This window comes from Lepidochelys olivacea (assembly GCF_965140295.1).
Source record: "Lepidochelys olivacea isolate rLepOli2 genome assembly, chromosome: 16".
Taxonomy (NCBI): Eukaryota; Metazoa; Chordata; order Testudines; family Cheloniidae; genus Lepidochelys; species Lepidochelys olivacea.
In genome coordinates, this window is record NC_140426.1 from 4,101,145 (window position 1) to 4,117,561 (window position 16,417).

Consider the following 16,417-nt stretch of genomic DNA (forward strand, 5'->3'; position numbering starts at 1 on the left):
CAGCAGGAGAGTGGGGTGGGGGGAGGTATTTTTTCATGCTTTGTGTGTATAAAAGATCTTCTACACTTTCCACAGTATGCATCCGATGAAGTGAGCTGTGGCTCACGAAAGCTCATGCTCAAATAAATTGGTTAGTCTCTAAGGTGCCACAAGTACTCCTTTTCTTTTTGCGAATATAGCAAGTTGCCATTGATGTTAGCATCTTTCTATTTGCATACAAGGTTTTTCAGCAAAATTTACTATCCTAAACTAATGGGAATATTGTAAATTAAACATATCTGGGCTATTGCTGCAAAGGTTGCTACAATAAGTTTAACAGGCTTGGACTTCCTTGTGAACTCAGGATCCATCATTGTCACCTGTACAATCCAATTAATTAGTCAAGTGACTATTGTTGATGTTTATTATAGTAGTGTCCAGGGACGCACTGAGATCAGGGCTCTATTGTGCTGGGCATTGCACAAGTACGAAGTGGAAGAAGCCCTGCCCCAGAGAGCTTCAAGTCTCTTTGAGAAAAGGCAGCAACATAGATTTAACAGTGTAAATATCTTCATACTGTGTCACCGTTGAAAAGTGAGCATATACTCACAGAGACCACCCACTGGTATCTGAGATAAGAAAATAAGAATGGCCATACTGGGTCAGACCAGTATCCTGTCTTCTGATGGTGGCCAATGCCAGAAGCTTTAAAGGGAATAAACAGAACAGGTAATCACCAAGTGATCCATTCCCTGTTGCCCATTCCCAGCTTCTGGCAAGCAGAGGCCTGGGAGACTTCAGAGCATGGTTTTGCAACCGTGTCCATCCTGGCTAATAGGCATGGATGGACCTATCCCCCATGAACTTATCTAGGTCTTTTTTCAACCCTATTATGGTCTTGGCCTTCACAGCATCCTCTGGCAAAGAGTTCCACAGGTTGACTGTGCACTGTGTGAAGAAATACTGCCTTTTGTTCATTTTAAACTTGCTGCCTATTTCATTTGGTGACCCCTACTTCTTCTGCAGTCGCGATACTGCGTATGATAACGGCCCCTGCAGCCGTGATACTGTGTATGATAATGGCCCCTGCAGCCGCAATACTGCGTATAATAATGTCCCCTGCAGCTGCTCCCTGTTCTAAGCTCTGTCACCACCTACAGACTGTAAACAGGTCTTTCAAGCAACCTGGCCTATTAATTTGAATATACTAGAAGCAAAGCTGAGCATTGGAGGCTGGTTTGGGGTTGCAGCCCCAAGTACCCTGATTAGGTTCCCTGCTACATTAATACAGCCTCCCAAAGATGGGATGGTGTCTCAGGGGACTCTCCAGGCAGCAGACATTTGAACTAAAATAAACAAACTTCAGTCAACCCTGAATGTCTGTTTTTCTGTAGCAAGCCAAAGTGATTGGCATGGCGGCCTTGCGTCCCCCTCCTTCTGTCTCCCCGAAGGAGTTCAGCGTGGTCTGTGATAACATGCTGCAGGGACTTGGGCGCCACCTTCGCTGCCTCGGAGTGGACGTCCGCATGCTAGAGAATGACGACAACCATAGAAAAGCTGCTGAGGTCAGTCTTGGTTGGGTTGCTTTAGTTGTCACCATGTAGGGAAAGCACAGTGTTTAAACAAATGTGATTTCAGTTGGTATTAATATTCCTCCTTGCCCAAAGAGCCTGGGAGCGTTGCCTGCTACACACTTATCCTGTTCGTGTGCTAACACCCCATTGTCTGTCTCAGTACTGTCACAAGTGGCCTCGGAGACCTGGCCGTTATCATTTTGGCTATGCTTTCCACTTCCTGGGGAGAGAGGGTGGGACCAAACCCTGTTTGCATAAAGAGAAGGAGTACTTGGGGCACCTTAGAGCTCTGTGATCTCGTTTGTGATCTGTGAGCTTGTTCATAGCTGCACTCTTCTGTCATGGACAGCAGTGCTGGGAGCTGCCAAGCAATTAAAAGAACAAAAGTGCATGAGGTGTGACCAGTAGTTTACGAGTATTTATAATGGTGCAGTGCCATCGCGACTAGGGAAAAAGACTGGGGCCCAGAAGGCATTTGGTCGATAATGGGATAGAACCACAGGAAGGGAAATAATTTGTCTGGCTTGTTTCTTAGACACCCCAGAGGGAACATAATCAAAGCAGGACTGTGCTGCATGTGAGTGAAGATTTCCAGGATAAAATATCAGGAAACTTCCTAGCTTGCTAGCATGGGGTACACTTACACCCAGCCTGGCTAAACAACTCCAGGATGTCTAGAAATGAGTCAGATTTGAACATTCAAGAAGGAAGTACCTGTAAAATGTGCTGAGGTGGCTAGCACTGAATCTGGACTCCCATAGCCACTATGTCTGACCCCCTATGGCTAGGAGGAAAGAGACACACACTTTTTCATTTCACACATATTTCTGCTATGACAGAAATGGAGATATCCAGCCCACACAATTTGTTGCTATCAAATATGCTGTGATGACCAGGCCTAGTGTACAGGAAGTTTCTTCTTCAGATGTCTGCTTGGCTGGAATCCTGAGCGGTCCTTAACTTCTGGAGAAATAATTAATATCTCATCCCTGACTTACATGAGTCATTAAAAGAAAAGGAGGACTTGTGGCACCTTAGAGACTAACCAATTTATTAGAGCATAAGCTTTCGTGAGCTACAGCTCACTTCCTCAGATGCATATCGTGGAAACTGCAGCAGGCTTTATATATACACAGAGAATATGAAACAATACCTATTCCCACCCCACTGTCCTGCTGGTAATAGCTTATCTAAAGTGATTTCCAGCACAAATCCAGGTTTTCTCACCCTCCAGGCCAGTCCTTGCCTACAGACAGCCCCACAACCTGAAGCAAATACTCACCAACAACCACATACCACACAACAGAACCACTAACCCAGGAACTTATCCTTGCAACAAAGCCCGTTGCCAACTGTGCCCACATATCTATTCAGGGGACACCATCACAGGGCCTAATAACATCAGCCACACTATCAGAGGCTCGTTCACCTGCACATCCACCAATGTGATATATGCCATCATGTGCCAGCAATGCCCCTCTGCCATGTACATTGGTCAAACTGGACAGTCTCTACGTAAAAGAATAAATGGACACAAATCAGATGTCAAGAATTGTAACATTCATAAACCAGTCGGAGAACACTTCAATCTCTCTGGTCACGCGATCACAGACATGAAGGTCGCTATCTTAAAACAAAAAAACTTCAAATCCAGACTCCAGCGAGAAACTGCTGAATTGGAATTCATTTGCAAATTGGATACTATTAATTTAGGCTTAAATAGAGACTTGGAGTGGCTAAGTCATTATGCAAGGTAGCCTGTTTCCTCTTGTTTTTTCCTACCCCCCCCCCCAGATGTTCTGGTTTAACTTGGATTTTAACTTGAAGAGTGGTCAGTTTGGATGAGCTATTACCAGCAGGAGAGTGAGTTTGTGTGTGTATGGGGGTGGGGGGGATGTGAGAACCTGGATTTATGCAGGAAATAGCCCAGCTTGATTGTCATGCACATTGTGTAAAGAGTTGTCACTTTGGATGGGCTATCACCAGCAGGAGAGTGGGAGACAGGCCAGTCCTTGCCTACAGACAGCCCCACAACCTGAAGCAAATACTCACCAACAACCACATACCACACAACAGAACCACTAACCCAGGAACTTATCCTTGCAACAAAGCCCGTTGCCAACTGTGCCCACATATCTATTCAGGGGACACCATCACAGGGCCTAATAACATCAGCCACACTATCAGAGGCTCGTTCACCTGCACATCCACCAATGTGATATATGCCATCATGTGCCAGCAATGCCCCTCTGCCATGTACATTGGTCAAACTGGACAGTCTCTACGTAAAAGAATAAATGGACACAAATCAGATGTCAAGAATTGTAACATTCATAAACCAGTCGGAGAACACTTCAATCTCTCTGGTCACGCGATCACAGACATGAAGGTCGCTATCTTAAAACAAAAAAACTTCAAATCCAGACTCCAGCGAGAAACTGCTGAATTGGAATTCATTTGCAAATTGGATACTATTAATTTAGGCTTAAATAGAGACTTGGAGTGGCTAAGTCATTATGCAAGGTAGCCTGTTTCCTCTTGTTTTTTCCTACCCCCCCCCCCCCAGATGTTCTGGTTTAACTTGGATTTTAACTTGAAGAGTGGTCAGTTTGGATGAGCTATTACCAGCAGGAGAGTGAGTTTGTGTGTGTATGGGGGTGGGGGGGATGTGAGAACCTGGATTTATGCAGGAAATAGCCCAGCTTGATTGTCATGCACATTGTGTAAAGAGTTGTCACTTTGGATGGGCTATCACCAGCAGGAGAGTGAATTTGTGTGGGGGGGTGGAGGGTGAGAAAACCTGGATTTGTGCTGGAAATCACTTTAGATAAGCTATTACCAGCAGGACAGTGGGGTGGGAATAGGTATTGTTTCATATTCTCTGTGTATATATAAAGCCTGCTGCAGTTTCCACGATATGCATCTGAGGAAGTGAGCTGTAGCTCACGAAAGCTTATGCTCTAATAAATTGGTTAGTCTCTAAGGTGCCACAAGTCCTCCTTTTCTTTTTGCGAATACAGACTAACACGGCTGCTACTCTGAAATGAGTCATTAAAACACACTAGCTATCCCGCATCTACCCCTCCCCTCCATCCGTCTCTTCTTCTTCTGATGCCTTATCATACTCCGGACAGGATGTTTCAGATTGTACTCTCTATGGTGACCAGGCAAACATCCTTTCGCTATCAAAAGCCCTTGGAGAGTTACTGCATTGCAGAAGCTTTGATGTGTGCTTGGATAATCGGAGATAAAAATGGATATCTCTGCCCTCTTTATATCTGAGAATCATGATTTAAATAAAAATCGAATGCTGAACATTGCGCACACAGAAAGTCAGCAACCAGCTCTCCCAGAAACAGGAGAGAGATTTGAAGAGTGATCACCAGGGCTTGGTGTGTTTGAAAGATGCTATCATAATAACCCACCAGTGTCACCTGGGCCCACAACATGCACACGCGAAGTCAGGGTTTGTTTTTCCATTACAGTTATTTCAATTGTATCATTAATCACACGTACATACACACACGTACATCTTTCTTGTTCTCACATTGCAAAGATCCCTCTAGCAACTCATTTGCCAAGCAAGGCCCCTTGAATAGCCTTGCATTTGCTTCCTATTGTTTTTCCAGCACCAGTTGCTAAAGCAACTGTGAATATTACTAAGTGGATGGTCTCAGCTTTTGGATTTTATCTGAGATGTTGCTTAAAAGCAAGATGCAAGCCTGCATCTCTGGGTTTGCACTGTACCCTCTTGGAATAATGCTTATGGTAGTGGTAGAGCAATATCCCTCCTGTGGTTTGGGAAATACTGCTCCCTAAATTCACACCAAACCCAATGTCTGTGTGATCTTGGTACAAATGAGTTGGGTGGTTTTGGTCTGGTTCATAAGCCAGTGTTATGAAACTACTGTCGGGATTTGGAGCCGTTGCTCATTTTCAGGAATGTGTGCTTAGGAGAAATCTAGGATTCAAATAGCAGGGATATAGCAGGTCAGGGGTATAGCAAACGCACAGCAGGTCAGGACTAAAGCGTATTTATAGTTGTTTAAGGCTCATGAGTGTTGCTGGCTAGCATGAGATACATTTGGAGGGCCTGGCATAGCAACTGGGTGCAGGTGTGGATTGAGATGCACAGACAGCACTGTACAATGAAGCTTACACAACACCTACCGCACCTAGGTTGTGCTTTCATATTGAAGAACGCTATTCTTATTCCATAGCTAATGCCATTGAAAGTAGCTCCACAGCAGAACAGGATAGTCCCTTTGGCATGTGGTGCCTTTTCAAGTAATAAATACTAGTAGCTAGCTCTTATACAGAGTTCTTCCTCCAGAGAGCTCAAAGCGCCTTACAAAGACAGGTCTGTGTCATCATCCCTGCTCTCCTGAGTGTGAAGCTGAGGCCCAGAGAGGTGAAGTGACTTAGTCAAAGTCACCCCTCTGTTTCCTGGGAGAGCTGGGAACAGGCTATATCCCCTGACTCCTGGTCCAGAGTGCTGTGCACTGGCTCACTCCAGCTTGCTGCTAGAGCCTGAAGTTTGGTGTCTGTCCTTTTACTTGATTCCTGGCCAGTTAGTACCAGAGTTCCATTTGTTTATTTCTCTCTATGAAGAGGAGAGAACATGCTCTTCTCCTTGAATTACGTTTCCCATTGGTTTCCGTCTAAGGTAGGCTCCTCTGCCCTTTGTGCACTTCAGCCAGGCATTGCTACAAAAGCCGACAAACATTTCAGGAAAAAATATTGCTTTTCTTATTTTTATTTATGTGACTTGCCTTGCCTTTCCAGTGCCATTTAGACAAGGGGCTTTTATCAAGCTTGAACTAATTAACCGCAGCAGCAGGAAGTCTGAATGGAGTGTTCCCGCTGTGAAATCCTCAGAGTTATTTTGAAGTACACATAGGTCTGAAGGAATTTAAGAGATCTCTTTTCCCTTGTTGGCAAATCCCTGTAATTTAATTGAGCGATAAAGGTCCAGCAGGACAGGCACTAATGTGCCGTAAGCTGTAGCAGTGATTCACCATCAGCCAGTCACGTTCTGGATTTCCTGGTGCTGTTTTGTAATGCTCACTAAAGAGTGAGAGTTGGAGCTGACCTGGTGATTTCACTCCCATGGCCCCAGTTCCTCTGGAGACGTGTGCCTTACTAAGAGAGTAAGCTTGTTGTTTGCGTCAGAGCACCATCCAGCACGTTAGGGGGTGGCCTTGAGTGCTCTCTCAGCCTAGTGGTGGTAGCTAGTAACTGTACAAAGGTAAGAATAAAAAGGGCCCTCTGGCAAGACATGTTTGGAACAAAGCTCTGTGTAGTCCACCCTTATCATGTTCCATGTGATGGGCAAGCTCCTCAAGATATAATAATGATAATAGTACCTAGCTGAATCATGGATGAATCAACTGCAAAGGGAGATTATGACTTCAGGGATTTCTCTCTTCTAATGTGTTTCTCTAGACTGGATGGGCCCAAGAAGAACATGCCATGGTTTGTAGCTGAGAGAGAGTTGAAGTGGTTTTAAAAAACACACAATTTAATTTCAAAAGCTTTGCCTTTCCTGTTTACACTTAGTGACAGCCCAGCTCATTCTGGGGTGAAAGTAGAGAGACTGCACTGCGTTGATCTCTCGGCATTTCCTTTTGCCAGCATAAGGACTAGTGTTGATAGGAGCCAGAGGGAGCTTCCCAGACTCCTAACCAGAGGAGAGGCCCCAATGTCTTGAGGTCGGATACATAGAGAGAGAGTAAGGTCTCTAACAGAACACAGGGCAAGGCATAGAGATGAGAAGTAACCCCATTCCTAGTTCAGAATGCAGCCTCTGTTAGGAGTGAAACGTAAATCCATATACAGTAGCTAAGGGGAGGGGAAATCTACCCCAGTAGCCTGTAGTCCATTTACAGGTGGAGATACTGCTCTGTCACACAGAGATCAGGCACATTTTCATCTTTGTGAAGCATCTTGGTTCTAGAGTCACTCGCCTGTTTCATTACCAAAGCATTCCAAATGAATCTCACCAAATCATGAACATCAAGAGTATGGCTTGGGAACCCCTCAATCATTCGGAACAAACTCTGTACTGGAATGATGGTCTTGTGGTTAAGGATTGGTCTGGAAGTCATGAGATAAGCTCTGCCACAGACTTCCTGTGTGAGCTTGGACAAGTCTTTGTGCCTTTGTTCCCCATAGCTCTGCCCTATCTCACAAGGGTGTGAGGCTCATTTCATTCATGTTGGAGGCTTTATGGCATGGAATCTGTGTCACCAAATGTGTTCGTTTTTTAATATGATCTGATTGGGAGGTATTTTTCATTGGTATTTTTTATCCGTGTTAATTATGGCTTTTCCATCATTCACAGATTGCGAGGCAGGAAGGAAGGGTCATTTTAACTTCTGGACTCCCATATCAGACAGTAAGTGCTAAGTGTTTCTGGCATTTCTCTTGTGTAGTGTCATTTCATGGATTGGGATGCATAAAGTGGAGGAGAGGAAAAGGCAAATGTGAAAGCAACATCTGGACTGACTTTTCATCTGTTTTCTGTACTGAACACCATTGACATATAAAGGATTTTGTAAGGCTTGTTCTAGCTCTGAATGTCAGAGGGATGGGAATAAGTTTCTTTTACACTTTATATTCAGCCAGAGGTGAGAGAAATTACACTGCATCTCAAAATGTAAAATAAAGCAAACACATCCCAGAACAAAGTGGCTCTGTGCGGCTTATCCATCATGATTCAATGCAATTCACTTCCCATCCATTTCACCAAGGAGTAAAAAGAGATTCCTGTTTCTTGGCTGTATCAGTACTGACAACACTATCTGCTGTTCTAATGCTTTGGAGCTTTTCTTTAGGCTTGGAGGAGATAGGCTGGAAATGCCAAACACAGGCCCAATTGGAAGCTTGAATTGCTTTATGTGTGTGAAAAAAAATAAAACAGCCCCTGCACTCAGCCCCATAGCAAATGCCCATATCCCTCAATGAAACAGAATGCAATTACCCTCCCAAATACCATTAATGCATGTTTAACTATAGCATTCAGTAGTTGAAATGATACAGTACCCATTGTAGAAGATCATGTGCCCTGTCTTGTGACCCACAAATTCATTTAGAGCAGTAAAACCGCTGGGGATTGTGAGGACTACAGATTCCAGACTGCAGATACAAAAAGTCCTACCTGTCTTCACTTTCTGTTTGTACCTGGAGCTGGAGTAATCATAGAATCTACCTTGCGGGTTTACTAGTTAATACAGTTTGTTGCTGGGTGCATGAAAGAACCCTTTAAATACTGAGGCCACATCTACACTAATGAGCTTACAGCTGAACTGATGCAGCTGCACTGTTGTAAGATCTCTCATGGAGCCGCTCTATGCTGACGGGAGAGCGGTCTCCCATTGTCATAATAAAACCACCTCCGGGAGTGCTGGTGGCTGTGATGGCGAGAGAAGCTCTCCCACCAACATAGCGCTATGCATACCACCACTTACGCCGGCAAAACTTACGTCGTAGGGGGCTGTTTTTTTTAACACCCTTGAGCGACATAAATTTTGCTGGCATAAGTGATTGTATAGACGTGGCCCTTGTCTGGTTATTTAGGGCTCAGTGCCGCAGTCATAACAGAAGTGGAGCTTCCATTGACTCTACTTTTAACACTTCTCCTAGCTCCATAGATACTTCACGATCAGACCCATTGGTAGGAGGCAGAGGGAGGGAACTGCACTAGGAAAATAACTACTTTAGGATGTAGAGTATTGTATGGGGAATTGACTGCTGCCATTTGATTCATAGCACTTGTATGTCCCTTGTGTATGTTACAAAATGACAGCAGGGTTATACACTAGTAAACACTAGGCTTGTTTACTAAAGTTAATTGATTGCCAATTATCTCAAAGTAGTTAACACATTTACAAAGGCTAGTCTGGATGTTCCCTAAATGTGTGTTCCAGGATACAAACATCTGTGCTAAACCTGTCTGTGGAACACACGTGTGGGGAGTGGCCACAGTTACTACCCAAGCTAAATGGCAACCAGCTAACTCGAGGTAAAAAGGTGCAGTGCAGATAAACTTAGGAAGGTGAAGTGGTGTCTGTGACGGGTTGGATCACAGAAACCCCCTTGGGGCTGCCACCTGATGTGCCAAGACAAATTCTGCCCCTGCTTTCCTTGCCAGCTTGGGACTCCAGCACCCTGTCTCGCTGAGCCAGACACGCCAGTCTGCTCCAGCACAGACCCAGGGTCTGAGCCACATGCTCCAAAGCTGCAGACTTAACTGAAAGCAACTTAAGAAGTGTTCCTGTCTTTTAACACTCAGATGCTCAACTCCCAGTGGGGTCCAAACCCCAAATAAATCTGTTTTACCCTTTATAAAGCTTATACAGGGTAAACTCATAAATTGTTCACCCTCTATAACACTGATAGAGAGATATGCACAGCTGTTTGCCCCCCATTATTTGCCCCTAATACATACTCTGAGTTAATTAATAAGTAAAAAGTGATTTTATTAAATACAGAAAGTAGGATTTAAGTGGTACCAAGTAGTAACAGGCAGAACAAAGTGAATTACCAAGCAAAATAAAATAAAACATGCAAGTCTAAGTCTAGTACAGTAATAAAACTGATTACAGATAAAATCTTACCCTCAGAGATGTTTCAATAAGTTTCTTTCACAGACTGGATGCCTTCCTAGTCTGGGAACAATCCTTTCCCATGGTACAGCCCTTGTTCCAGCTCAGGTGGTAGCTAGGGGATTTCTCATGATGGCCGCCCCCTTTGTTCTGTTCCACCCACTTACATATCTTTTACGTAAGGCGGGAATCCTTTGTCCCTCTGGGTTCCCACCCCTCTTCTCAATGGAAAAGCACCAGGTTAAAGATGGATTCCTGTTCAGGTGACATGATCACAAGTCACTGTAAGACTTCATTACCCACTTGCCAGCCCACAGGTACACAGGAAGACTTACCAGTAAAACAGAGCCATCTACAGGTAATTGTCCTGGTTAATGGGAGCCATTAAGATTCCAGATCACCATTAATGGCCCACACTTTGCATAACTACAATAGGACCTCAGAGTTATATTTCATATTTCTAGTTTCAGATACAAGAGTGATACATTTATACAAATAGGATGACCATGCTCAGTAGATTATAAACTTTGTAATGATACCTTACAAGAGACCTTTTGCATGAAGCATATTCTAGTTACATTATATTCACACTCATTAGCATATTTTTATAAAATCATATAGAGTGCAACGTCACAGTGCCAAGCTATTGTCAAGTGCTAGCTTCTCATTTCTTAGCTTGTTTTTTCTCCTACCGGCGTACAATCTTCCAGCTGGCCTCAGTATGAGAGCAATGGTTAAATAAAATCCCCCATTTCCATCCTAGAGAGCACCCCTACAGTTGTGTATCTAAATTAAAGGGGAATTCAAACTGGCTGTCATGTGGTATATTCTGAACATTATATTGCTCCAGCAAGCTCCAAGCTCTTTACAAAGGTGGCTAAGTGTTAAATTACCTTCTGTGTTTGCTAGATCTGAATTTAGTGAGGTAACACAATAGGATCAAACTTTGTTATTAAAACCAAAGCTACCATATGGAAATGAGCCCAGATCCCAGCAGTGTGAGTGCATTGATTGACATCTCTTTGGTGTGTGATTTTCTTTTGAAGCTGCAGTCCCAGGTAGGAGAAGGAAGGTGTTTCTCTGTGGACTGTTCGGAAAAAGCAAAGGAGCAGGCCTTCCAGGTTCTGAAGCACTTCAATGTTCAAGTATCCCTTGCAGATGTCTTCAGCCGTTGTCAGGTAGGACTCTTCCTTTCTGAATTAGCATCACTGCTTGAGCTGTGCACAGCTGACACCATTGTAGTACTCAGGTTTCACATCCTTTGGTCTTGCTTTGAGGTTCCAGGTTTCCCACCTGGACTTGGGAAAGGTTTCACAAAGGAGTGTGTCTTTTGGAATGTGCTAATATCCTTTAGAAATGTTGGTGAATAAGTTAGAATAGCACAGATGCACATGAAGAGTGTTAGCATCTGGTTTCAGATCTTCTTTTAACCTTAATGTTCATGGATATAGTCTTCTTTGTTCCTCCTTTCTCTACCTAGCATGTGCTGTTTTAATTATAAGGCATGGTTAATATGGCTCTGTCATTTTGATAACTGTTGATTACACTGATCGGGAAGGGTCTGTAGGTTTTGGAGGCTAGGTTTTTTTGTCTCAGGGTCTGTTAGGTTGGTTACTTTGTTGCCAGCTGATAGATCTAGGTTGTGTTTGGCATTGGATACTCTTGGATTGTTTGGGTTTTTTAAAAAATAATTTTTGATTGTGTTAGGCCTCAATCTTCTCCATACTCTGATCTCCTCCAGTTTCACTGTTTCAGTCATTACATTAACATGCTGAAATCGATTCCTTTGAAAACTGTAATGTGACTTGTAACATCTCTTATCTTATCAGGGTTTTAAAGAGAGGAAGGGAAGAAATATACAAAACTAACTAGAAAGGGAGCATTCCTTTATGGGTAAATGAGCCAAGTCTACAGTGAGCCAAGAAATGAGCCAAGAAACAGTATCTTCTGTTTCATTTGCTCTGGTAAATAGCTACCAGGGTTTCCCAGCACTGTGGAGCTTGCAAATTTTGCACCAAAGGCAATGAATATTGGGAAAGCACATCAGAGTGTGCTTTCCTAGAATTCCACTTATATCTGATTTCAAAAGTTGTTGAAACAGTGTCTGTAAGTCACTCAGAAAGCGGGTGGTCCAGATGTTCAGTAGCACCCATAAGATGGGAATATCACAGTGCTGATCAGATGGTGTGGACATAGTCTGGGTCAGATACTGCATCAGGACAAAATGATATATTCAGATATCCGATAATGTACTTGTTCTTTTTTCAAAGTAGCAGCCGTGTTAGTCTGTATCTGCAAAAAGAAAAGGAGGACTTGTGGCACCTTAGAGACTAACCAATTTATTTGAGCATAAGCTTTCGTGAGCTACAGCCAAGCTGCAAGGTTTATGGATCTTCGGTAGCAGATAGAATACCCCAGGTCAGGGTTCCAGGGGTGTGTCTGTGCGGATTTGTTCTTGTGCTTTTTCAGGGATTTTCTTGAGCAAAATTGTTGGGCGATCAACAGGTTATCTCAAGTGCTTATATACGAATGCACAAAGCCTTGGAAACAAGCAGGGAGAACTGGAGGTCCTGGTGATGTCAAGGAACTATGACGTGATTGGAATAACAGAGACTTGGTGGGATAACTCACATGACTGGAGTACTGTCATGGATGGTTATAAACTGTTCAGGAAGGACAGGGAGGCCAGAAAAGGTGGGGGAGTAGCACTGTATGTAAGGGAGCAGTATGACTGCTCAGGGCTCCGGTACGAAACTGTAGAAAAACCTGAGAGTCTCTGGATTAAGTTTAGAAGTGTGTGCAACAAGAGTGATGTAGTGGTGGGAGTCTGCTATAGACCACCGGACCAGGGGGATGAGGTAGATGAGGCTTTCTTCCGGCAGCTCACGGAAGCTACTAGATCGCATGCCCTGATTCTCATGGGTGACTTTAATTTTCCTGATATCTGCTGGGAGAGCAATACAGCAGTGCATAGACAATCCAGGAAGTTTTTGGAAAGCGTAGGGGACAATTTCCTGGCGCAAGTGCTAGAGGAGCCAACTGGGGGGGGCGCTTTCCTTGACCTGCTGCTCACAAACCAGGTAGAATTAGTGGGGGAAGCAAAAGTGGATGGGAATCTGGGAGGCAGTGACCATGAGTTGGTTGAGTTCAGGATCCTGACGCAGGGAACAAAGGTAAGCAGCAGGATACGGACCCTGGACTTCAGGAAAGCAGACTTCGACTCCCTCAGGGAACGGATGGCCAGGATCCCCTGGGGGACTAACATGAGGGGGAAAGGAGTCCAGGAGAGCTGGCTGTATTTCAAGGAATCCCTGTTGAGGTTACAGGGACAAACCATCCCGATGTGTCGAAAGAATAGTAAATATGGCAGGCGACCAGCTTGGCTTAACGGTGAAATCCTAGCGGATCTTAAGCATAAAAAAGAAGCTTACAAGAAGTGGAAAGTTGGACATATGACCAGGGAAGAGTATAAAAATATTGCTCGGGCATGTAGGAATGAAATCAGGAGGGCCAAATCGCACCTGGAGCTGCAGCTAGCGAGAGATGTTAAGAGTAACAAGAAGGGTTTCTTCAGGTATGTTGGCAACAAGAAGAAAGCCAAGGAAAGTAAGGGCCCCTTACTGAATGAGGGAGGCAACCTAGTGACAGAGGATGTGGAAAAAGCTAATGTACTCAATGCTTTTTTTGCCTCTGTCTTCACGAACAAGGTCAGCTCCCAGACTGCTGCGCTGGGCATCACAACATGGGGAATAGATGGCCAGCCCTCTGTGGAGATAGAGGTGATTAGGGACTATTTAGAAAAGCTGGACGTGCACAAGTCCATGGGGCCGGACGAGTTGCATCTGAGAGTGCTAAAGGAACTGGCGGCTGTGATTGCAGAGCCATTGGCCATTATCTTTGAAAACTCTTGGCGAACGGGGGAAGTCCCGGATGACTGGAAAACGGCTAATGTAGTGCCAATCTTTAAAAAAGGGAAGAAGGAGGATCCTGGGAACTACAGGCCAGTCAGCCTCACATCAGTCCCCGGAAAAATCATGGAGCAGGTCCTCAAAGAATCAATCCTGAAGCACTTACATGAGAGGAAAGTGATCAGGAACAGTCAGCATGGATTCACCAAGGGAAGGTCATGCCTGACTAATCTAATCGCCTTCTATGATGAGATTACTGGTTCTGTGGATGAAGGGAAAGCAGTGGATGTATTGTATCTTGACTTTAGCAAAGCTTTTGACACGGTCTCCCACAGTATTCTTGTCAGCAAGTTAAAGAAGTATGGGCTGGATGAATGCACTATAAGGTGGGTAGAAAGCTGGCTAGATTGTCGGGCTCAACGGGTAGTGATCAATGGCTCCATGTCTAGTTGGCAGCCGGTGTCAAGTGGAGTGCCCCAGGGGTCGGTCCTGGGGCCGGTTTTGTTCAATATCTTCATAAATGATCTGGAGGATGGTGTAGATTGCACTCTCAGCAAATTTGCGGATGATACTAAACTGGGAGGAGTGGTAGATACGCTGGAGGGCAGGGATAGGACACAGAGGGCCCTAGACAAATTGGAGGATTGGGCCAAAAGAAATCTGATGAGCTTCAACAAGGATAAGTGCAGGGTCCTGCACTTAGGACGGAAGAACCCAACGCACCGCTACAGACTAAAGACCGAATGGCTAGGCAGCAGTTCTGCGGAAAAGGACCTAGGGGTGACAGTGGACGAGAAGCTGGATATGAGTCAGCAGTGTGCCCTTGTTGCCAAGAAGGCCAATGTCATTTTGGGATGTATAAGTAGGGGCATAGCGAGCAGATCGAGGGACGTGATCGTCCCCCTCTATTCGACATTGGTGAGGCCTCATCTGGAGTACTGTGTCCAGTTTTGGGCCCCCACTACAAGAAGGATGTGGATAAATTGTAAAGAGTCCAGCGAAGGGCAACAAAAATGATTAGGGGTCTAGAACACATGACTTCTGAGGAGAGGCTGAGGGAACTGGGATTGTTTAGTCTGCGGAAGAGAAGAATGATGGTGGAATTGATAGCTGCTTTCAACTACCTGAGAGGTGGTTCCAGAGAGGATGGTTCTAGACTATTCTCTGTGGTGGAAGAGGACAGGACAAGGAGTAATGGTCTCAAGTTGCAGTGGGGGAGGTTTAGGTTGGATATTAGGAAAAACTTTTTCACTAGGAGGATGGTGAAACACTGGAATGCGTTGCCTAGAGAGGTGGTGGAATCTCCTTCCTTAGAAGTTTTTAAGGTCAGGCTTGACAAAGCCCTGGCTGGGATGATTTAATTGGGGGTGGGTCCTGCTTTTGAGCAGGGGTTGGACTAGATGACCTCCTGAGGTCCCTTCCAATCCTGATATTCTATGATTCTACCTTTCCCAGAGCTGTAGAAGAGCACTGCGTGGCTCGAAAGCTTGTGTTTCACTGCAGAAGTTGGTCCAATAAATGATCTTACCTCACCCACCTTGTCTCTCTAATATCCTGGGCCCACGTGACTACAGCTATACCCCAGTTTATGATATAGGTGTTAGAACTGCTTAACATCGCAGTTCTGTAATCTGTGCTGCTCTTCAATCATTGTTATTTATGCTGTATAAAGCAATGCCTAGCAAAATCCAGTTATGTACCCTCCTCCTTCCAGAAAAAATCTGTACCTGTGTATTATGATGGTAAAAGGGCTGTATTTATTCACACATGCTAGGGGACAGGCCCTGTTTTTGTGTCAAATGGGTTTGTATTTTTGAAAAGATATTTAGAGCGAAGCACACAGGTAAATATATATATAAAATAGAGAGATAGGACTAAAGGTTGTAGTATAGTGATGTGCAGGTAAGGACTCAAGTATGCGGTGCAGTATTCTCATATAAGCGGCTGCCTAAATATTGTTGCAGTGTCTTGTTATACATTGATATGTCTACAAGTAGTTGCTGTAGTTGTGTAATTTTAGCTCAAAATCTTCTCTGTTTGTTGGATGTTACAAGTAGCTATTGGCTAAAGTCCTACTGCTTCTCAACCCGCTTTTGGGGCTGTCTAATCCACCCTGTTGATCTCGTCTATATCTTATATTAAATTTAACCACATTGTAAGGATGTGGCATTTCAGTGCTGACTTGCATCCAGAACCAAGAAGATTCAGATGTCTCCGAGGTTGCACTAACAACTTGTTTTGTGTACAGTATCTTTCCTCTCACAGGGAACCCAACCCCCTTACAACTCTTTGCTATAGGAATCACTTCCTCACTAGCTATTGCCTCATTCCAGTGGGAGTATTGGGTGCC

The 16,417-nt window shown here is 44.4% G+C and overlaps 1 protein-coding gene across 12 annotated transcripts in view; it reads left to right on the forward strand.

Annotated features, from left to right (window-relative positions):
• Positions 1–16,417, forward strand: part of EXD3 (exonuclease 3'-5' domain containing 3) — a 573,796-nt gene that overhangs the window by 248,053 nt on the left and 309,326 nt on the right. For 11 of the 12 annotated variants that reach the window (XM_084650100.1, XM_084650101.1, XM_084650103.1 and 8 more), the window contains 3 exons: positions 1,374–1,544; positions 7,897–7,950; positions 11,206–11,337. In XM_084650100.1, the coding sequence (XP_084506226.1) occupies positions 1,374–1,544; positions 7,897–7,950; positions 11,206–11,337 (357 nt within the window). The remainder of the gene's footprint in view (positions 1–1,373; positions 1,545–7,896; positions 7,951–11,205; positions 11,338–16,417) is intronic. The other variant, XM_084650099.1, reaches the window with a different exon arrangement.